Here is a 20578-nt window from a genome sequence, read left to right on the forward strand (position 1 = left end):
AGAAGCAACCCCACACATGAATGGTCTCAGGATGCTTTACTGTTGGCATGACACAGGACTGATGGTAGCACTCACCTTGTCTTCTCCGGACAAGCTTTTTTCCGGATGCCCCAAACAATCAGAAAGGGGATTCATCAGAGAAAATGACTTTACCCCAGTCCTCAGCAGTCCAATCCCTGTACCTTTTGCAGAATAATAGTCGGTCCCTGGTGTTTTTCCTGGAGAGAAGTGGCTTTTTTGCTGCCCTTCTTGACACCAGGCCATCCTCCAAAAGTCTTCGCCTCACTGTGCATGCAGATGCACTCACACCAGCCTGCTGCCATTCCTGAGCAAGCTCTGTACTGGTGGTGCCCCGATCCCGCAGCTGAATCAACTTTAGGAGACGGTCCTGGCGCTTGCTGGACTGTCTTGGGCGCCCTGAAGCCTTCTTCACAACAATTGAACCACTCTCCTTGAAGTTCTTGATGATCTGATAAATGGTTGATTCAGGTGCAATCTTACTGGCAGCAATATCCTTGCCTGTGAAGCTCTTTTTGTGCAGACTTTGTGAAAATTCATATTTGTGTCATTCTCAAAACTTTTGGCCACGACTGTACATTTGGTACTGACACTGTATATAGCTTCCTCTCTAACTTCTTATTTTTTTAGTAAAAAAAAAATGTGTTGCACAATTTTGATATTGAATACTGCTCTGTTGGGTAGGGCTTGCAAGTTAAGCATTTCTCTCTACTTGGGCATGTGACAAATTAACTTTAAAAAAAAAATAACTTTCCCCCTGTGTTTCCAGAGTTAGGGTTATCCATCAACTTTCCAAAGCCTTCTCAGAATTAATGCCTGGGATTAAACAGGATACCCGTGATACCTGATTTACGTAACACTCTCTCTCTCTCTCTCTCTCTCTGTGTGTGTGTGTGTGTGTGTGTGTGTGTGTGTGTGTGTGTGTGTGTGTGTGTGTGTGTGTGTGTGTGTGTGTGTGTGTGTGTGTGTGTGTGTGTGTGTGTGTGTGTGTGTGTGTGTGTGTGTGTGTGTGTGTGTGTGTGTGTGTGTGTGTGTGTGTGTGTGTGTGTGTGTGTGTGTGTGTGTGTGTGTGTGTGTGCGTGTGCGTGCGTGCGTGCATCTGTCTGTCTTCCTGTTGGTCTGTCTGTCTGTTTTGTCTGTGGGAGATTGACTAATGTATGCCTACACTAAAAAATGCTTGGTTAAAACAACCCAATTTGGGTTATTTGGGATCCCAGCGCTGGGTAAATAATGGAAAGAACACACGCTGGGTTATTTTGACCCAGCCAGTTGGGTTATACCAAACATGGGTTAATTCAAACATCGGTTGGGTTTTTATTCACTTTCATGCTGGGTTGACGCAGCAGCTGGGTCTTTTTTAAAGTAATCCCTTAATTTCAGGAGGCGTGGTCTATTAGGGGAGTGGCTGGGCCAACTCAGTGACCCAATGCCTTCAACCCAGCAGTTGGGTCATCCAAACAACCCAGAATGTTTTAGAGTGTAGGAGAGAACAAGTGTACTAATCCCTCTCAGTGAAATGTTCAGTGGGTAGAGCAGGAGCAGTTTGAGTGCAGACAGGGATGTTTACCTATTCCTGTGAGTTGGGGTTGAGGTGTTTTTGCAGGTTGGGCTGCCCCTCCCATGACAGCTTTGGCCCCTATGGCAGTCACAGGGGGTGTGTTTGCGACAGGTGCTTGCTGGAAGAGCGAGACAGAGACAAAGAGATGAGGGACACGGTTAAACGTGGCAAACTGACTGTGCATCGCTAATTTTGTTCTGATGCACTGAACAATGTGATTCATATCATGTTGACCACCTATTGTAAAATACCATGCCAAAACTTCATTTGACAGACAGAATGATGCAGAATGAGTATTATCAATGCCAGAGATCATTGGGCTGAAACCAGTTTCATGCTTCCTCCCTGCCAACCAACCAGCCGTGCATCTAAGCGTGCGTCTAGATTTACAAACTGGGAATATGATCTCCGTAAGGGGTTAATGGAACAAATATAACATAATTCACTTAGCATTGTGGACATTTGCCAAATAATAACACAGGATTTGTCTTGGATTCACTTTACCCGGCAAACGGATACATTCCATTCATTTCAACCCTCAATTAGCATTTTTGAATGAATGATTTTTAACCACTCATCGGGCCTTTCAGAGAGAACAGGCGCCGTGACAGTTCAAATGAATGTGGTACGGGATGAATGTGATTGGATGGATACGATTGTCTAACAACTGTGTTTCTATTTGGAGCATAGAACCATCTTTCAGAACCATATCTCAGTCTGCACATAATAATGATGATCATACACAACACGAAATATTTCACTTTACGTTATCAGTATAGGCTATAGCACAGATCCTATAATTCCTATAATTCAGGTTCTCTATGGCCTAGTGTATAGGATTAGATGCAAAACACAACACATAGCCGAGAAACTTTTGCATGTTGTATAGTTCTGTATATTATAAACATGTTGATGTATTCAGAGACATAAGAAAACAAACGGTAACGGGAGGACGGGGAATGATTTGCAGTGGAAGACATTTTGTGGGATGAATCTCTCTCCTCCATCTGAGTGGACTAGACAGAGGCTGTTACACTGCCACTATCTACAGCCACAGTGCTAATCACAAGACCAGATAAGGTCTGCCAACAGGATTTCACACACATTTAAATAAAACCTCTTCTCACAGTGATGTGCTAGGCCTTATCAGAGAGACAGAGAGAGAGGAGGTAGAGAGGGAGATGGAGAGAGAGAGGGGGGTAGAAGAGAGAGGAAAAGGAGGAGGGAGACAGATGAAAAAGGGGCAAGAAAGAGATGAGAGGGAGAGATGCCACCAAAGACCTCTAAAGCCGTCTCAACACGTGAAATAATAATCTACACACATTTACAGTGATTCTCATGTAGATGGTAGATTTGAATAATCATGACACTTTCAATCCAGAGTCACTGATTGTTTGTAACCACACTTGTACTGCACTAAGTCATAATCCTGTACTCACCGCAGTTGGTGGCAGTTGCCCCAGTGGGCCTCCTGCCTGTGGCTGGCGACCGGCTTGACCAGGACCAAGCTGACCAGGCTTGGCCTGTAGACCCTGCTGGGCTTGGGCCAGGCCCAGAGGCTGCTGGCCCCCAGGGGTGGTGCCTGCAGGGGTGGTGCCTGTCTGTCGTGCCGCCAAGGTCTGGGGCTGCTGCTGCAGCTGGGTGCGCTGGCCTTGCTGCAGCCCGTCCTGCTGGGAGGTAGGACCCTGTCCCCTAGAGCCCGGGGGCCCACCGGCGGATCCCGGCCCGCGGCCAGAGCTGCCCTGGCCCCTGGAGGAGGAGGGAGGGTGACCCTGGAGTTCTTGCTGCTTCCTGGAGGAAGTCCGCCCATCGTGGGAGGATGAGGACTTGGAGGAGCGGCCCTGGCTGTGGTGGTGGCCCGACGGGTCCCTGGAGTAGTCCGATGAGTGATACCCCCCCTGGGAGCGCGGGTCACCCCTCTTCCCTGACGAGGACATCTGGCGGGAGTCGTGGCGCATGGACGGGTCTTTGGGGTGGCCCTTGGAGGAGCGCGAGGAGCGCGGTTCGTCCGAGTGGCGGGACGAGGCGGAGTGTCTCCCAGAGCTGGTGCTGCCGTGGTGGCGATGGTCTCGCGAGGTGGAAGATTGGCGGGTGTGGCCGTACTCGTCCTGGGGCCACAGGTCCTCCTCTGGGGGCTCATCATAGTCGTGGTAGGTATGCTTGACGTGGCGGCTACGGCCGGACGAGGAGTGGCCACCACTGCCATAGTGGCGGGAGCTAGAGCGCAGGTCCCTGGGCTTCTCAAACCAGTCTGTCTCTTCCTGGCCAAGATGGTAGGCTTTGGAAACCAAGAGTAGATCACAGTCAATCTCCAAGTCTGACGGCGACAGAGGCATGCAGACTGAGGCCATGCAAAAGAAGAACGGGAAGGAGAGAATAGAAAGAGAAAGGAAAACAAAAAAACTAAAGAGAAGTCAAGATTTACACCCATGCATAATGCGAAAACAAGACACACATAAAAAAAGAAAACAAATGTAAAACACTGATGAAAGAAAATCACAAAATAAGTTCATCACATCAAGTAAATGAAACAACTTTCACAATAAGACGGTATTGTGTGAAAAAAAAGTTGTGCATCTCAGAATAACATGCAAGTGAAAAGAAAGTGACGAACTAAGTGAAGAAACTGGACGTGGCTGCTCATGCAGACAGCGCAGACAGCAGTCAGTCAGTCGGGACGTGAGCAGCCAGAATGCGCCTTGAGACACAACACCAGCACAGCATGCAACGACTCTCTCTCTTTCTCTCATCTAGCCTTATCTCTGGTTGGGTGGGGGATAATTATTCGTGGGTAGAGACTGGCATTCAGCACCCATTTACCTTCACTGTCCGAAACAGCGCAATGCATATCGTCTATAATGTAAGAATTGTCGGGTTTGTAGACGTGTGTCCGGGGCAAGTCTCTCATGTGATCCTGCACGTCAGGCATGGAGTGGCTGGAGCCGTACTGGCCATAATACTGACTACTACGGCTGTCGTACAGCTCTGGGCCCAGAGAGGAGGCCCTCACATGAACACCCATGGGGCTGAGAGGGCTCTCCTCCGACGAATACTGAGAGCGCATGGGGGGTCTGCCCCGGCTATAGCTCGCCCTGTATGATGAGCGCTCCCTGTCCCCATCTCTCTCGTAGGAGCGGCTGCGGTAGCCGGCGTAGTCCTGGGATGAGATCTTGTCCATGCCGTAGCCCGTGGAGCGCGAACGGCCCGAGGTGTAGTACATGCGCTCCTCCGGATAGGAGTATCTCTTCTGCTCGTAGGCGCTCTTCCTCAGGCCGTGTGCCATGTCGTCCTGCAGCTTCCTGGGCCGCGACGCCACGCTGAAGCTGCCGCCGCCCGACGTGCTTGCGGCGTAGGAGGCCAGGTCTGCCTCCACGTCGCGTGCTTCCTCGATGGGGGAGAACTTGGAGATCTTCTGCTCCCCGCCTTGCTTGCGGTGTTTGCTGCGCTTGGAGGACATGACGGCCGGAGCCAGGCTCTTGGAGGCGTGCTTCTGGACGCCGGTGCGCTGTGCGCCGTGTTTGGTGTAGTCGTCATAGTAATAGGAGGACCCCCCACCCATGCTAGTGCTGCTGCTGCCCACTACTCGGCCGTATGTGTCTGACCCTCGCGGGTGGTAACTGCTCTTACCCCTGCTTTGGTGCTCGTACAGGTCTTCCTCCCTGGTCAGCTCGTCCTCCGGCCTGCCGTAGGAGCTTCCTCCTCTCGCCGGACCGCTCTCCCCTGCGTAGCGTCCACCATGGCCGTCGCTCCGGTGCATGTCCGCTGTGCCGCCCAGGCCCTCCTTGGTCAGCTCGCTGATGTCATCGCACATGACGTAGTTCCTTGGGACATTCTGCTCCAGGCTTGCGGGGCCATAGAGACCGTCCTGCGCATAGGTAGAGGGGCTGTCAACTGGGTGCAGACGGTCAGATGGAGTGCCGTGGCCGTAGCTGTTGGCCACTGTCGCAGTGTATTGGCCGTAGGAGCTGGCTGTAGTGGTGGTGTAGCCGTAGGTGTTAGCTGTGGTGGTGGTATACTGGCCATACGTACTGGGCGGGGTGGAAGTGTACTGCTGCCCGTATGTGTTGGATACTGTCGTGGTGTACTGGCCATATGTACTGGAGACTGCCGTAGAGTATGGCCCATAAGTGTTGACCATGGTGGTACCACCAGTATACTGTCCGTATGGGGGTGCCCCACTGGAGGAGGAGTAGATAGTGTCTTGGGCCGTGGTGGTCACCCCTACAGTGGGGTTGCTTACGACCTCATAATTGGTGGGCATCTTGTGCTCCAGGTCAGCCAGCGAGGTCTGTCTCGGTCTCTGGTGGACAGTGAGGATGTCTACCTGGGGCTGGTAGGGAGTGATCTGCCCAGGGCCAGCTGGGTAGGACACCTGACTGGGGTATGGAGAGGTGTGGGTGGGGTAGGGAGGTTGGCCAGGCTGGGCATGCTGGAATCCCTGGTGGCTAGGCTGTTGCTGTTGCTGAGGCAGTGGGTGCACACCCTGCTCTGTCGGGTAGGGGAGATGGCTCTGTGGGAATGTGTGGGAGGAGAAGGACTGGGTCTGGTAGGATGGGGGAGGATGTTGGGTCTGCAGGGGGGTGGGCTGGGGGAGAGCCGCTGCCTGGGACACTGAAGGGTAGGGGGGCTGGTTGAAGGCTGCAGTCTGGTAAGGGGTGCCGGGCTGGGGAGCTGGAGCTGGCTGGCTCAGGCTGTGGTAGGACTGGTAGGAGACGAAGGAGGAGGTTGGAGGAAACTGGGCGGCTGTGTTGAAGTCGCTGGTGAACTGGCTCAGTGGTGCTGTGCTGGGTCTGGTCAGCACCCCGTTGCTCTCGTAGGAAGCTACAGCGGCCGCCAGCCGCAGGTTATTCAGCTCGCTGTCTGACATGTAGTCTCGCGGGTCGCCCATGCAGCGTAGATAGGCCATATCCCTCCTCTCCCTCTCCTTCACCAGGGTCTCCTTGCGCTGATGGATGCCCAGCTCCAGGTAGCGCAGCTTGGCATCAATCTCCTTCTCCTCCTCCTCCAGCTCCTGCTGCTGCTTGCGGAGCTTGGTGGACTCCTGCTCCACGGCCTTCAGCTCGTGGGTGAGGTCCTTCAGCAGGCTGGCTTTGGCTGCCAGACCTGGCCTGGTCCCGGCCCTCAGGGAGGGCACGGAGGGCATGTACATCTGGGGGAGGGCCGGAGTGACAATGGGGAGGTGGCTTTCCTCTGGAGGGGGGCTGGGCAGGGTCCTCTTCACCTTCCTCAGGGCGCTCTGCTGCAGGGCGGCCAGCTGCAGGGAGACAGGGGGCAGGGCCATGAGAGCAAGGGTTAGGGAAAGAGCTTGCACAACAGAGCATTACACATGTGACATAGATATGTATTGTTCCTCAAGGGCGATACGAAATACAAGGTACATTCTTAAAGTGTGATTATACATTACTTAATGTGCCTGTGCAAAAGAGAAAAGCAATAAACAAATTGCTGTAAACTGAAACTTGATAAATACTGTATCAATATTTTTGCTACCTTAAATGGCATTGCTACAGTTACAAATGTCTATAATTTAACATTTCCACTAACATTTCTCTATTATGTTACATCCTCAGCCATGCCACAACTGTGCACGCAGCACTAAGTGGGCACAGAATAAAACTTAGTGGTAATTAAATTTAGATTCCATTGGGAGTCAAATTAATCACAGCCAGAGTCTCAAGAAAGGCCTGGGAAGATAGCCCCAGTATCTGTCAGCAACATGAATGTTTAATTAACTATGACCATTTCATAAAGATGCTCCCACAATAGAAGTTCTACATAAACTCAGCAAACGTTTTACAATCATGCACTTCTCTTCAGCAATTCTAGCATCATCTATGAGTAGGGTATAAAATAAATTCCCCTCCACTCTTAAATCGCCTTCAAATCCTCAATATTTATGAAATCAACCAACTTCAAGTCTGTTTTTTGTCTTCCAATTCCAAATGAATCTACTCCCTGTATATTTTCAAATGCTATTCAAATTCAAAACACAGGTTTATCATTACTCTACAAGAACTGCCACAGATCTCCACACCCCTTTATTCCCGTACAAGATTAGGTCAATTCTCCATCACCTACAGAGGTCCGTTTTTTAACAGTCTCCTTGACCACCTCAAATACCATATCAGCTCCTTCAACAACTCCATTGAATCATTTCCTGCCTATCAGTCACTTATTTTGATTATGCATTTTACTTGAATGTCTTTTTTCTCTCTCTCCCCCCTCCCCCAAATCATGAAGTTGACCTTTTTCTTTGTGTAAATCTCCAATTATTTGTTTATTAGTCTTAAAAATCAGGATACTTTTTTTGGTTTGGTTTTATTCTATAAATATTTGAAAGAGGGAGGTGCCTTACAAGCCTCTCAGTTGTTTTTTTTAACCTTGACTGTTCTTTCCAGTTGCCTTTTAAACTCATATTATTATTTAGTATTTTCTTGTGTGAAAAATAATTAACAAAGAAAGCATTATTCCCAAATACGACAGATGGTCACTTAAATTTCGGAATTGTTTCAATCTGTATATAGGGGAGACAAACATCAATCCGAAATTTGCCACTTGAGCAAAAGTAACAAACAGCTGGGTTAGTTTTAGATGAATGGAGATATTATTGACAGCATTTGCCTATGATGATATTCAAAATTGCCAAAAAACATCAATAACTTTTCAATGTAGAGATCATTTGACTGTGTTCACTTAAGCTGTGCATTAGTAAGATGTTGGAGGACATACGTCTATGGTGCTTTTTGAAACTAGAGCTCTATCACAGTGTAACTGTGTGTAAATTGTGTTGTGTGTTTTGTGTTGAGTATACACTCTTAAAAGTAAAGGAGCCTGGAAAAACCTTTCGGGGTTCTATAAATTGCCTCTCCGGGAACCTTTCCAGTTGAAAAAGGTTCCTCGAGGAACCCCTATGTAAAGGATAAAACAAGAACCTTTTTGTGATGAGAGAGGTTCAATTTAGAGCCTTTTTAAATATATATTATAGAGGTGGCAGACTATCAGAAGATTGAAGGCGTGGCTTTCACATAGTTATTTTGGGCCACCCGTTAGAGTAAATGTAATTCCTGTTCATGGAGTTAAGTTTGTACACTGCAAATTAAAATGTTTCTTGAACATTTATGCATATTACATAATCTATTATAATATTAACATTGCTGATTACATATAGTAATAAAATGGTATCTATTCCAGTTTTGGGATTTGCACATGCTCTTGAGGAACTCATACGCCACTGTAAGCCTTATTGAAGCTACAAAATTGTCAGTGTTCAACCTGAACATGTGATGACAATACAACAGAACAGATTAACAGGAATTACATTTACTTCCACGGGTGGCCTAACAAGATCTATCTGAAAGCCACACCCTTACTAAGCCACTCTTCCAGTCCAGGGTTCCTCCAGGAACATTACATTGAAACATTAAAGCAGTGGTGTCAAACTCATTCCATGGAGGACCTAGTGTCTGCTGGGTTTTTGGGTTTTCCTTTTAATTAAGACCTAGACAACCAGGTGAGAGGAGTTCCTTACTAATGAGTGACTTTAATTCATCAATCAAGTACAAGAGAGCAGTGAAAACAGACACTCGGCCCTCCGTGGAATGATTTTGACACATGCATTAAAGGTTCCTCCAAGAGCCCCTCAATTTACCAAGGGTGCGAATATAAACCATTGACTAGCAATGGTTCCTTGAAGTACTGCAGGGATTCCTTGAGGATCTCCAGGGTTCCTCGAGTCACCACTAATTCTAAGAGTGTAGCATCGCATGGTAATGCACTGTATGTTTATGGGGCCATATTTTCATATTATGCTGCCAATTTGATACATACTACAGTAGAATGCATACAGTACTTAACAGTAAAAAGACAACTGTCCATGTGATCTTGCGATTTCAGTCTTTCAGTCTCTGCATGTGTACAGAAATAGCTGTTGAGGATCAAAGGATTGACCTTATGACCTACCTGGCTCTGAAGAGCTTGCTGCTGGTACAGGTTTAGCCTGGCCTTGGTGTGCTCATCTGTAGTGGGGCTTAGGGGCTTGGGGTCTGACATGGACCTCTGTGTGCTCTTAATGGGCCGGGGCATGCTGGGGTGGCGCTGGGGCGACTCGACCGTGTAGGCTTTCTGCTGGGGGGTGACGTGGGCCTTGTTCAGCCCGCCGGTGGAGAGGGACGTCTCCAAGAGGCGGTGGGGGGAGATGGGGGAAACGGGGGAGTAGAGCACCTGGGGGGACTTGGGGGGCTGACGGATCAGGCTGGAGAGGGACTCATTGTGGAGGTGGTTCATGGGCTGGGTTTGGTAGCTGATCACTAGGGGGTCTGGCCTCCTCCTGTTCTGCTGCTGGCGCGGGTCTGCGGACCCCACCAGCTGGATGCTTGTGGAGTAGGGGCTGACGGTGGTGGGCACGCTGAGCTGTGGCACCACCACGCCCTGAGACTGGGCCTCAACTTCTGTTTGGCAGGCTAGGCTTTGGCCCTTCTGGGTCCTCTCAGGGCCTGAGATATAGTGGATAATCTCGACTTTGTTCGGGTCTGGCACGGTGACGTGGATAGCTGGGGACACCTTCCCCAGTTGGTCTGTTTCGGTCTGACAGGCGCTATCTCGAATGGTCTGGATGGCGATGCTGGATGAGGCGGCTGTCTTGGAGGCTGTGTCTGTCTTGTTTTCGGCCCCGGGATCCGAGTGCTTAGAGAAGCGAGACCGCCTGCGCCTCACAGGCTGCTCCCACTCCACTTTCTCCTCATCATCATCGGTTTGGACACTGCAGTCTACACTGCGCCTGTTGCGTCTGCGCCGGGACATGATGTACCTCTCCTCGCCATCCTCTTCGTCTGTCTGGACACAGCTGTCCACTATCCTCCGTGCTCCATAGAACTGAATGCTCTCGCCATCCATTCCATCCCTCAGCCGGGGCATGGAGGTGGAGTTCTGCCTCCTCATGTTGGTTCTGGTCTCTATATGCTCTTCATTGTTCCTTAGACACATGTCCGAGGAGGAGTTGGGCAGGGAAATGAAGCCCACCTGATCTCCATAGGGCAGCAGGGTCTGGCCGTTCTGGTCCACCTGAGCGGCTGCGGCGGCTGCAGCAGCAGCAGCTGCAGCAGTCTTCTGCCTCCTCTGCTCCTCAAGCTGCTGCTGAAGCTGCTGCTGCAGCGACTGTATCTGGTCGAGCTGGGCTTTCTGCTGGGCCAACTGCTCCTTCTGCATCACCAGCTGGCTCTCCCTCTCAGCCTGCTGCTGCTGCAGGACCTGCTCCTTGATGGTCTGAAGCTCCTGAATCTCCCTGTGCACCAGCATCTGCTCCTTCTCGCGGTGCCGCTGCAGCTCCATGCGCTCCCTCTCCAGCTCCTCCTGCAGACGTAGCTGACGCAGCTTTTCCAACTCCACACGCTCCCGCTCCATTTGCAACAGCTGCTCATGCTGGCGGTGCATCCTTTCCTCCGTCTCCGTCGCAGTGTTGACTGGGCTGTTGGAGGGTGGGCCAGACGGAGGGGGCTGGATGTTGCTCTGGGGCCCAGTGTAACTTTGTGTTGGAGGGTAAATGTGGGCTGGAGGGGGCTGGCTCTGGGGTGGAGGCTGGCTGTGAGGATGGGATTGAGGTTGCATGTGCTGGGGCTGGGCTGGAGGTTGGTTCTGAGGATGGACCTGGGGCTGCCCTGGGGCCTGAGTGTGGAGGTGAGCCTGGGTCAGGTTCATGGGTTGCTGCTGGGGCTCTATTGGCAAGCTGACCGGGGCTGATGTATGGGCAAAGAGAGGTTGAGATGATGAATCAGATGCACCTGATTTCACAGAGGGCTTCCCTAGGTAGACTGGGGCATCCTGGGTGGTGGTGATAGCAGCAGGCATGCTCACAGGGGCCAACGTGGTGAATGGGAAGATGTTGGGAGCCGGATAACGGTATGGAGCTTGCCCAGACATAGGCATCCTTGGGTTCACAGGCATCCTGGTGAGGCTGGCCAGAGGCACGGGTGTCATGTTGGCTGTGGGTAAAGGCCTGTACACTCCCCTCAGTAGTGGGCACAGAGCTGAGGCAGGCTGGGTAGTGATTGGCAAGGTGGATGCGATGGGCGTGTTGATGGTGGAGTAGGTCATTCCATCAGCAGACCTCATGGCAGACGGGTACATGGCTCGGAGGCTGGCTTGCCTGGCATTGATCATGTTGGTGAGCGCTTGGGTTTGAGAGATTGGCTTCCCATCAGGTCCGTAGAGCATATTTTGTCTCATAGAGTTAAGCCTGCCACCTGGACCTGTTCCTCTTCCTACGCCATACTGCACGAGCTCCGGATTGCTCCCATAGCGGTCCATTAAGTTGAGGGCAGCGCACATTCGGCTGATCTCTCTGGCAGTGGTGGCACTGTACTGGGCCAGGTTGGACTCCTGGAAGTTAGCGAGGTCTCGGGGCGAGTAGCCGTAGTCTGAGCTAATGTTTGACAGGGAGTTGAATCTGCGTATGGGCAGGGCAGTAGCAGTGAGGTCACCCCCATGGCGTAGGTCAGTGTAGGAGCCGTACTGCATGCCCAGTCCCAGGAAGCCTCCCTCATAGGCATGTTTCATGGTGCTGAGGTCCACGGCCAGCTCTCCAGAGGCCTGGATGTGTGGGTCCATCTTGGAGTGGTAGGACTGGAGTCCTACCTCTGCTAGGTTGGTGTCAGACAGCGAGGGCTGTAGCCGCCCAGGGAACGGTAGTGTGTAGGCTTTACGCCCGTCCATAGAAAACTCCTGATACTGGCCCTCCTGGTCCGACTCGTAGGAGAGTGGTGGCGCAGAGGGTGGTCTTGGCTCTTGAGTGGCCACTGTCTCATCAACATTTTGCTTCTGGGAGAACGGACCACCAACACAGCTACCTCCGAATGGGAGGCGGTACACTACATCACAGCAGGCCGGTTGGTTCTCAGCTTTGATCTGCCCCCCTGTGAGGTCCACGGCATCCTGGCTCTCTTCTGTCTTCACCAGCTGGGTCACTGGTCCTCCCTGTGGGGCTCCATTCATCTGGACCATCATGCCATGAGGCCCACCGCCTGCCAGGTTCATCACACCTGCCGGGGTTGGCTTGCTCTTCAGTTCCAGGGGACCTCCAGTACTGTAGATGTCAGGGGCGACGGCGGAGGATATAGCACTAACCACGGCTGGGGAGTTGCTGGTTTGGCTGACCAGAAGGTCCTTTTTGAGCAGAGTCATCTGTCCTGGTAGGTTGTACCGAGCTAAGGAGGACTGCTGCTGCATCTGATGGTGTTGCTGGAGCTGCTGCTCCAAGAGCTGCTGCTGCTGTTGAAGCTTCTGCTGCTGCTCCATCAGCTGCTGCTGCTGGATGCTCAGGTCCTCCAGCTTGGCGTCAATCTTGGGGATGGATGGGTCAGTGGGTGGTGGTTTGTTCTGTGACAGGCACATGGCTGAGCCCATACCCTGGCCCAGGTCCACTCTGTTTTGTAAAGGGTCCCCGTAGACCATGGGCTGTTGGGGCTGTGATATGAACATGGAGGCGGCCACCGTGACGCTCACCGTGGTTGCGGTTGATACCATCACATGGGGGTGCTGCTGGGTGTTCAGGTTCATTATGAGAGGCTGAATGATGGTGGAAGGGTGGCTCCCCTCGTGCCCACTGGTGTATTTGCGTGTTTCTGTGGCCAGAGAGGTAAGATCCATGCCGTGGTCAGTCATGATGATGGGAGCTGGTATAGTGGCTGTTCTCAGATCCACTGTTCTCAGATCCACCACACTCCCACCATAGATCATCTGGCCCTGCTCCACTCTCGAGGTCCCTGGGACAGTGGAGATCCTGCAGAGAGAGATGTTGTCCATAGACATCGAACCACGGCTGTAGGTGCTAGCTGTGGTGACCATGCTGGTGCCAACATTGACCTTTTCCACCTTCTGCATCCTATAGAAGCTGCGGTGATGAGACTGGTGGTATGGAGGGCTGTCTGGCGGACTGGCCTGTGGAGAGTAGCCATCAAATGTCAACTGTCGGCTGAATCTGGTGGGCGAGGATAAAGGTGAGGTGGCCGTGTTGACCGTCACTGGTTTGGCAGAGCTTGTGTGCTCGGTGTCCATGTAGTGGGAGTCCTGGGAGGATTGCTGTCTGAAAAGACGTGGGGATATGACTCTGTGAGATATCTGGGTCCCCTGGACCATCACTGGGGAGGTGGGCCCTGAGCCAGCCGACGGAGCCACTATGCCTGGGCTGAACGTCTGGGTGGAGATCTCGACCCTCCTGGAGGGTGAGTGACTTAGGCTCTCAGTGGGCGATGCGGAGGGGGACAGAGGGGGGCTGGAGCTCTTGTAGTACGAAGACATCTTTGGCGAGCGGGTCTCTATGACGTGCTCTGAAGATGTTGCACTGTCTCTGACTTGGACCCCTCGGTTCTCCCCCACGCTTCTCGCAACCACCTCTCTCTGGCTGTATGCCTGTGTTATCTCCGCTATCTTGCTGCACACATTTGAGACGGTTGTGGTTGAAGTGTTGGGACCTCCAGTTTGCCAACCATACATGGTGGATTGGGTGGTCGTCATCGTTTGACTAACGCTGGTCTGGGAGATGGTCACTGCATCCCGGGAATAAACCCCGTAGGCGGCTATTGTGGTGACGGCCACCACTGGAGTGATGCCATTTTTACCCGTCTGGTTCTTCATCCCTTTTGAGTAGTGTTGTGTCACCCGTACATCAGGGATCCTTCCTCCGGTCTCAGAGAAGGACACAGGTGCAGAGAGCTGAGTGGGGCTGGTGCCAGGAGTCAATAGGTCATTGGTCTGCTCAAGCAGCTTAGTGAAGGCTGACCCAGTATCTAAAAGCTGCTTATCTGGATAGGTACTGTTGTCTACTTCCACCTGCTTGTCTGCCTGCTGCTGTAACTCCAGGGCGGAGGACTGGTGCATCTTAGTAATGTTCTGGGAGGTCTGGCGGATCTCTTCGTAGATGTCTCCTGTCTCTACTGCCTCGTTTTCATAACCAGTCTCTGCCTGCTTGTACTCGTACTCATCTTCATACTGTTGGCCATTTGTGTCATCCTTGTATGTACTGTTGTGTCTCCCTTGTTGCTGCTGCTGTTTCTGTTGTTTCTGTTGCTGCTGCTGTTTCTGATGCTGCTGCGGTTTCTGTTGTTTCTGCAGCAACTCAGCTTTCCTCATCATTTCCTCATACACCTCCTCAGCACTCTTCAGGGGCTTGCTGCTGGAGGGAGCAGTGGTCGTCGTGGTCGTCAATGACTTCTCGGTCGGAGAGTACAGAGACATGAACGTGGGCAGGTTATATTCGCTGCCAGACTTGTAGAGTTTAGACTCGTATCCCTCAGCCTCTGAGTCAAGGCTCTGGGGGGAGTATTCCGATGCAGAGGATCGGTGGAGCTCCTCCATCTCTGCAGCCTGTCGCAGCTCCTCAGTAGGGGAGGCATCCTCGATGGGGGAGAGGTTGCTGGGGGGCGTCTTGGATCTCTCCCTGCGTCTCTGGGCCCTCAGCTCCTCTTTGTCTCTTTTGGTCTTCCTGGCCGTGCTGCGGATCCTCTGTTGCTCCAGGTCCCTCATCTTCTCTTGCTCCCGCAGCAGCTCCTCCTCCTCCCTCAGCTCATCCTCCTCAGAGGAGTCCTCAATGGTGGGCAGCAGGGAGCCATGGGAGCGGTGCCGGGCTTTCCTCTGCTGCTTGGCGTCCTCCAGTCTCTGTCTGCGGCTGGGGCTGCTGTCACTGTCGTCCTCCATGGAGGAGATGGAGGTGGGTGAGGTGCCAGAGTTATAGCTGGAGGTGGTGGGTGGCAGGGTGGAGGAGTACTCTCCCCTGGAGCGCTCCTCAGGAGATCCCGTCAGGCTCTCCATCTCCAGCTCGGGCTCTCGGTCCAGACTGAGGTCATTTTCATTGTTGAGCTCCATGTCATGGCTGTAGCTGTTGGTGTTGTTGAGCTCAATGGTCTTGAAGCGGCGCAGGCCCCCCAGGCCCCCCTCTTCTCCTTCCTCTGCAGAACCTTTGTAGATGTCGCTGGAGCTTTTGGTCTCCTCCTCAAAGCTGCTGGACTGGTGAGATAGGCGGCGTTTCTCTTTCATTGACTCCGAGATGTGCTTGTGTGTCTTTTTCTGTTTTTGGTAGCCGTAGCCTTCGTCCTCCTCATCCTCCTCCTCCATGTCCTCCTCTTCTTCGTTGTCCTCGTCTGCGCTCATCTCCATGATCTGCCTCCTCATGAACTCCTCATCTGTCATTGGCTCCGGCTCGGCCACTTTCTTCTCGTCCTTGGGAGCGGCACTGCTCTTGTGCTCCCGTTTGGACTCCCAGTCCCCTCCGTCCTCCTCCTCCTCCACGATGTCCTCCAGCTCCTCATCAGAGTCGTAGGCCTCGGGGGTAATGGACAGCGACCGAGGCCTCTGCTCTCGGTGGTGCCTGCCCCGGCCCCGTTCGCGCTCCCTCTCCTCAGCCGGCAGGGTCTTGGACTCCAGCAGGGGCCTCATGGAGCTCTCCAGCTTGGTGATCTCGGAAGGGCTGGGGGGGCTGCCATGTCCGCTGATGCCCCTCTCGCTCAGCTTCATCTCCTCCTCCTGGATGAGGCCGGTGATCTCACTGTGTGAGCTGGAGATGCCGTCCGAGGAGTAGCCGGTGTCACTCAGGCTCTGGGGGCTCCGTGACAGGTCTTGAGTGCTGTTCTTGGTCTCCTAAGGAGGGACATAAGAAATCAGCCAAAAACAAAACAGCAGACTGGGAAAAAGACCTGAAAAAAAGACCTGAAAAACCCTGAGATGATCTTATGCAATGATAATTCTAAAATACTTATTTGTAATGTTCTGCTCTTCATTTTATTCCACCCATGCCTCACATTGAACATTGGAGAACAGTGGACATTAGAGTGGATCACATTCATTTTGTATTCACACCAGCACTAATTCAGTACCACTAAGGCCTTGATGGCTTTGCATATTCATGGTTGTACCAATCGTAGCACATTATGTTTCAAGAGGGGCGACGGCTAAAATGGAGTGAGAGAAAAAACACATTCCTTTTCTCTGTGTGGAGTAAATCCATCAGTGCTGTGGCTGACGCCTGCTTCGTCAGCACTACTTTTTTCTAGACGTCAATAACAAGGTGCAGGAGAAGAGGGGAGGCACAGAAAAGATTGGATGCCATTTTCAAATCATTTGAGGTACTGTGGCAATACACTATCAATACCTTATTCCATTTCAACTCCACTAAATGTCCCTCAATAAACATCTTGCTTTACTACATAACAATAACTAAGCTTTATCAGCTGTATATCAAAATGAATTTCTAGGAGACCTAAAAGGTGACTTACGTCATAATGTCTTGACTTCTTTAGGTCTTTTGTGATTGGCTCTCCCTTCTTCTGAGTTAGTTTGGTGTCTATGGCGGGTTCCACCACCTCCTCTGACTTTGGCATAGTCTCCTCCGTGGCCTTCAGTTGTTTTGGGGGCTCATTGGAAGGTGTGGGCTGGACAGTAGCCTTTGTGTCCCCTGGTTGCTTCACTGCGAAAGGCCCGCTCCCCAGGCCTGTCTGTGGCTTCTGCTGCTGCGGCTGCATCGTTCTTGGCCCTTGCTGCTGCTGATTGGTCGATTTCAGGAAGGGCGGCTTCTGAGCTGGCTGCTGACTGGCTGGTGCCAGGTGGCGTGGAGATCCCATTGGTTGGTGCTTTGGAGACGGATGAGGAACAGGAGAGGGGTCTCCGAGTCCTCCGGACATCAGCCGCTGGGTCTGACAGTTCAGACAGAGCCACTCCCTCTTCTGAAAAACAAATCAGAAAAACAAAACAATTATATTAACCTTTTGATAAAAAAATCAAAAGAGAAAGAAAAAGAGAGAGAAAGTTAGGAAGTGAAGGATGGGGAAGGGGGGTACAAAGCGGGCATGGAAGAATCTGACAAGAGTAGAACATCCCTCCCACATTCCATGTACATCTCCACTGTGATTCTGTGGATAAAGAAAATGTGACATCATGGCTTCCCTGGGATTATGTCTGTGGGTCTCTGAGTAGAAAGTCGTACTGTCTATTGGCAGGCAGCCACCAGATCGAGAGACATCGCAACTAGCACAGTCAGTGTAGTCAGCTCAGCTATCCCCATTGAGACCGTGTCTGTGCCTCGACCTAGGTTGGGCAAAACTAAACATGGCGGTGTTCGCTTTAGCAATCTCATCTCACTAGAATAAAGACCTCCGCCATTCCTGCCATTATTGAAAGAGATCGTGATACCTCACATCTCAAAATAGGGCTACTTAATGTTAGATCCCTCACTTCAAAGGCAGTTATAGTCAATGAACTAATCACTGATCATAATCTTGATGTGATTGGCCTGACTGAAACATGGCTTAAGCCTGATGAATTTACTGTGTTAAATGAGGCCTCACCTCCTGGTTACACTAGTGACCATATCCCCCGCGCATCCCGCAAAGGTGGAGGTGTTGCTAACATTTACGATAGAAAATTTCAATTTACAAAAAAAAACTGATGCTTTCGTCTTTAGAGCTTCTAGTCATGAAATCTATGCAGCCTACTCAATCACTTTTTATAGCTACTGTTTACAGGCCTCCTGGGCCATATACAGCGTTCCTCACTGAGTTCCCTGAATTCCTATCGGACCTTGTAGTCATAGCAGATAATATTCAAATTTTTGGTGACTTCAATATTCACATGGAAAAGTCCACAGACCCACTCAAAAAGGCTTTCGGAGCAATCATCGACTCAGTGGGTTTGGTGCAACATGTCTCCGGACCTACTCTCTGCCACAGTCATACTCTTATTCCCATGGAATAAATGTTGTGGATCTTAATGTTTTTCCTCATAATCCTGGACTATCGGACCACCATTTTATTATGTTTGCAATCGCAACAAATAATCTGCTCAGATCCCAACCAAGGAGCATCAAAAGTCGTGCTATAAATTCTCAGACAACCCAAAGATACCTTGATGCCCTTCCAGACTCCCTCTGCCTACCCAAGGACATCAGAGGACAAAAATCAGTTAACCACCTAAGGAACTCAATTTAACCTTGCGCAATACCCTAGATGCAGTTGCAGCCCTAAAAACTAAAAACATTTGTCATAAGAAACTAGCTCCCTGGTATACAGAAAATACCCAAGCTCTGAAGCAAGCTTCCAGAAAATTGGAACAGAAATGGCGCCACACTAAACTGGAAGTCTTCCGACTAGCTTGGAAAGACAGTACCGTGCAGTATCGAAGAGCCCTCACTGCTGCTCGATCATCCTATTTTTCCAACTTAATTGAGGAAAATAAGAAAAATCCGAAATGTATTTTTGATACTGTCGCAAAGCTAACTAAAAAGCAGCCTTCCCCAAGAGAGGATGGCTTTCACTTTAGCAGTAAATAAATTAAAGATCATGATCATTAGAAAGCAAATTACAGACTCCTCTTTAAATCTGCGTATTCCTCCAAAGCTCAGTTGTCCTGAGTCTGCACAACTCTGCCAGGACCTAGGATCAAGGGAGACACTCAAGTGTTTTAGTACTATATCTCTTGACACAATGAAGAAAATAATCATGGCCTCTAAACCTTCAAGCTGCATACTGGACCCTATTCCAACTAAACTACTGAAAGAGCTGCTTCCTGTGCTTGGCCCTCCTGTGTTGAACATAATAAACGGCTCTCTATCCACCGGATGTGTACCAAACTCACTAAAATTGGCAGTAATAAAGCCTCTCTTGAAAAAGCCAAACCTTGACCCAGAAAATATAAAAAACGATCGGCCTATATCGAATCTTCCATTCCTCTCAAAAAAAATTTAAAAAGCTGTTGCACAGCAACTCACTGCCTTCCTGAAGACAAACAATGTATACGAAATGCTTCAGTCTGGTTTTAGACCCCATCATAGCACTGAGACTGCACTTGTGAAGGTGGTAAATGACCTTTTAATGGCGTCAGACCGAGGCTCTGCATCTGTCCACGTGCTCCTAGACCTTAGTGCTGCTTTTGATACCATCGATCACCACATTCCTTTGGAGAGATTGGAAACCCAAATTGGTCTACATGGACAGGTTCTGGCCTGGTTTAGATCTTATCTGTCGGAAAGATATCAGTTTGTTTCTGTGAATGGTTTGTCCCCTGACAAATCAACTGTAAATTTCGGTGTTCCTCGAGGTTCCGTTTTAGGACCACTATTGTTTTCACTATATATTTTACCTCTTGGGGATGTCATTCAAAAACATCATGTTAACTTTCACTGCTATGTGTATGACACACAGCTGTACATTTCAATTAAACATGGTGAAGCCCCAAAATTGCCCTCGCTAGAAGCCTGTGTTTCAGACATAAGGAAGTGGATGGCTGCAAACTTTCTACTTTTAAACTCGAACAAAACAGAGATGCTTGTTCTAGGTCCCAAGAAACAAAGAGATCTTCTGTTGAATCTGACAACTAATCTTGAAGGTTGTACAGTCGTCTCAAATAAAACTGTGAAGGACCTCAGCGTTACTCTGGACCCTGATCTCTCTTTTGACGAACATATCAAGACTGTTTCAAGGACAGCTTTTTTCCATCTACGTAACATTGCAAAAATCAGAAACTTTCTGTCCAAAACATTGTGCAGAAAAATTAATCCATGCTTTTGTTACTCCTAGGTTAGACTACTGCAATGCTCTACTTTCCGGCTACCCGGATAAAGCACTAAATAAACTTCAGTTAGTGCTGAATACGGCTGCTAGAATCCTGACTAGAACCAAAAAATGTGATCATATTACTCCAGTGCTAGCCTCCCTACACTGGCTTCCTGTTAAGGCAAGGGCTGATTTCAAGGTTTTACTGCTAACCTACAAAGCATTACATGGGCTTGCTCCTACCTATCTTTCCGATTTGGTCCTGCCGTACATACCTACACGTACGCTACGGTCACAAGACGCAGGCCTCCTAATTGTCCCTAGAATTTCTAAGCAAACAGCTGGAGGCAGGGCTTTCTCCTATAGAGCTCCATTTTTATGGAATGGTCCGCCTACCAATGTGAGAGACGCAGACTTGCTCTCAACCTTTAAGTCTTTACTGAAGACTCATCTCTTCAGTAGGTCATATGAT

General features: G+C 50.4%; 1 protein-coding gene across 2 annotated transcripts in view; it reads right to left on the reverse strand.

The window, feature by feature from the left end:
• LOC139557038 (protein bassoon-like) overlaps nt 1-20578 on the reverse strand; it is a 190807-nt gene that overhangs the window by 13177 nt on the left and 157052 nt on the right. The window contains exons 4-8 of one of the 2 annotated variants that reach the window (XM_071371352.1): nt 16837-17283; nt 9536-16201; nt 5204-6830; nt 3016-3854; nt 1586-1694 (exon numbers count right to left, since the gene is read on the reverse strand). In XM_071371352.1, coding sequence (XP_071227453.1) covers nt 1586-1694; nt 3016-3854; nt 5204-6830; nt 9536-16201; nt 16837-17283 — 9688 coding nt within the window. Of the gene's footprint in view, nt 1-1585; nt 1695-3015; nt 3855-4396; nt 6831-9535; nt 16202-16836; nt 17284-20578 lie in introns of both variants that reach the window. The other variant, XM_071371351.1, reaches the window with a different exon arrangement.

The sequence above is a fragment of the Salvelinus alpinus genome, chromosome 28, assembly GCF_045679555.1.
Source record: "Salvelinus alpinus chromosome 28, SLU_Salpinus.1, whole genome shotgun sequence".
Classification (NCBI taxonomy): Eukaryota; Metazoa; Chordata; class Actinopteri; order Salmoniformes; family Salmonidae; genus Salvelinus; species Salvelinus alpinus.